Genomic DNA, 2,328 nt, shown 5'->3' with positions numbered 1-2,328 from the left:
GGGGAGGGGGGAGCACTCCCTGCCAATTCCCCACCCCATGTGCATCACTAATTCGAATATGGTGATTGCTCTATTATATATATTAATAATATGTAAATAATTTAAACATTGATAGTATGATTCTATTTTTTTTAAATTAGCATTATTTTTATTAAAAGAATGTATAAAGCTTATTTGAGTGTTTGTTTACTTTTGTATTATTATTATTTGTTAAAGTAAGATGTTTTAATATATATATATAATGATAATTCTAAATGAGGAATTATTGAAGGTATTCTTGTTGCCACTACTATTTACATTTCTCTATACATACATTGAAATATAGATGAGTTTTCCATACTTAACACCACATTGATGATCTCACGCACAAATGTTTTTGTTTTCTACCTTAAATTTGAAATATTTTGCAACAAACATTGATATTATATATAATCATATATATATATATATCATTACTATGAAGAAAATCTGAACTTGGTCATTAAATGTCAAAAATACCATATAGTGCACTCTTTCGGCCGTGCAACACATCAATTATATAATAACCCTTTAATTAACCATTTCTTGAAAGACTTCTAATAATAGGTTTCTTTTAACATTTTAATATTTATATGAGAATTTTGACTTTTAAACCTCTATTCCTTTTTTTTTTTTTTTTTTTAAAGGAGATCTCTTCAACAATTTCATATGTATATATTTATATATATATATACATAAAAGACGAGAACATTGTTCAAGAAAATAAAGAAAGCCAAAACTGACTGCTGTTGGCTGCTAGTTGCTATATATATGTATATAAATAGATAATATATATTTTAGTATATTTCTCTTTTAAGTAGGACCACTTCCACGTGAAGACAAGACCTAATGCAAATTATACAAACCTATATTTGAATCTAATAAATTCTTCATAATAATCTCAACCAAATCAAACCCTTTTTAGAATAGATCTCTTTTTCTCTCTCTTTCTCGACACACTAAAAGAGTCTACAAAACCCTTATATATACAAGCTAATCTCTCTCTCTCTCTCTCTATATATATATATATTCATATTATGGACCAAATACAAAACCAAAAAGGTTCATCAAAAGTAGTAGTGCAGAACATGAACAAGAGGAGGTTAAACGAAGACCAAGTGAGGGTTTTAGAGAGAGACTTCAACTACGACAAGAAGCTAGAGTCGGAGCACAAGCACCAGCTTGCGGAGCAGCTCGGCATCCCGGCTCGGCAGGTGGCCGTGTGGTACCAGAACAAGCGCGCAAGGTGGCGGACGCAGAGCCTTGAGGTGGACTGCACCACTCTCCAGCATAGGCTGGACACTGCTTTGGCCGAGAAGAGACGGCTCGAGAGAGAGGTTCGAGTGCTTCGTGGTGAGCTCGACATGGCTCGCCAAGCTCTGCAATTAACCAATAACAATACCAATACTATTTATTATGATAATAATATTCATAATAATAATGTTGTTTCTTCTTACTGTACTACTACAACAACTACTACTGATCAAGAACAAGAGCGAGATGGAAGAAGCTGCTCAAGCTTTTCTGATAACCCTCAATATGATAAGAATGTCATCAATAATTATGATCATCATCATCTTGATCATGATGATGATCAGGTTCTTCAGATAGATCATGACTTCTTTTCTAACTTGATTGATTGTTAGTGATGATATTGATTGTCATATATATCAATTTAATGGCAGCATTATATTACTGTATATGTAAACCATGTGAAGGTGATTGATGTTGTAGTGTTAATTTCCTTTGTTATGATTTATTTTTGGCCCCACAAATTTAATGATATTGTTGAGTTTTTCTTTTCATATATTTGTATATATATAGTGAGATGTATATATACATTTATATATATATATAGGAAAATTTGGTGGAGAAATTGTAAACCACTACAAAAAGACTTTGGCCAGTTTGTTTTTGCGCTGAGAAATAGTGACAGCGAAGCTCCATCGGTACTAGGATTTTTGTCAAATGCAAAATAAAAAGCGCCGGCAAATGCAACTTTTACCGGAGCAATAATGGCCCGACAAAGGAGGGGCACGCAGAGAAAAAGCCCTTTCCACACAATAGGAGAAAACACTTTTGCCGACGTAATTGGAAAAACTTTAACCTTTTCTCGCATTACATTGTGCCGGAAAAAATTTTAAAATTGCGCTCGCAAAAGTTAGTGCTTTTTAGTTACCCAATTTTTTGTCAGCACAATATTGCACCAGGAAAAGTAATATTAATTTTTTTTTAATTTTAATTAATTATTATTTAATAAAAATTAAATTATTTATTATTTAATAATTTTAATTTTAATATATTATTTAT

At 31.5% G+C, this 2,328-nt stretch overlaps 1 protein-coding gene across 1 annotated transcript; it reads left to right on the top strand.

Moving 5' to 3' along the window:
• The first annotated feature begins 929 nt into the window (after positions 1-929).
• On the top strand, positions 930-1,823 carry LOC133802110 (homeobox-leucine zipper protein ATHB-52-like). The gene has a single exon (XM_062240347.1). The coding sequence runs from the start codon at positions 1,056-1,058 to the stop codon at positions 1,662-1,664; it is 609 nt and encodes a 202-aa protein (XP_062096331.1). The 5' UTR covers positions 930-1,055; the 3' UTR covers positions 1,665-1,823.
• Positions 1,824-2,328: the final 505 nt, after the last annotated feature.

The sequence above is a fragment of the Humulus lupulus genome, chromosome 9, assembly GCF_963169125.1.
Source record: "Humulus lupulus chromosome 9, drHumLupu1.1, whole genome shotgun sequence".
NCBI classification, from domain to species: domain Eukaryota; kingdom Viridiplantae; phylum Streptophyta; class Magnoliopsida; order Rosales; family Cannabaceae; genus Humulus; species Humulus lupulus.
The sequence above is the reverse complement of the archived record's forward strand: the minus strand, read 5'-3'. Positions and strand labels throughout refer to the sequence as shown.

Excerpts from the sequence above, each read along its gene's own strand:
- LOC133802110 (XM_062240347.1), top strand. The coding sequence starts at position 1,056 with ATGGACCAAATACAAAACCAAAAAGGTTCATCAAAAGTAGTAGTGCAG.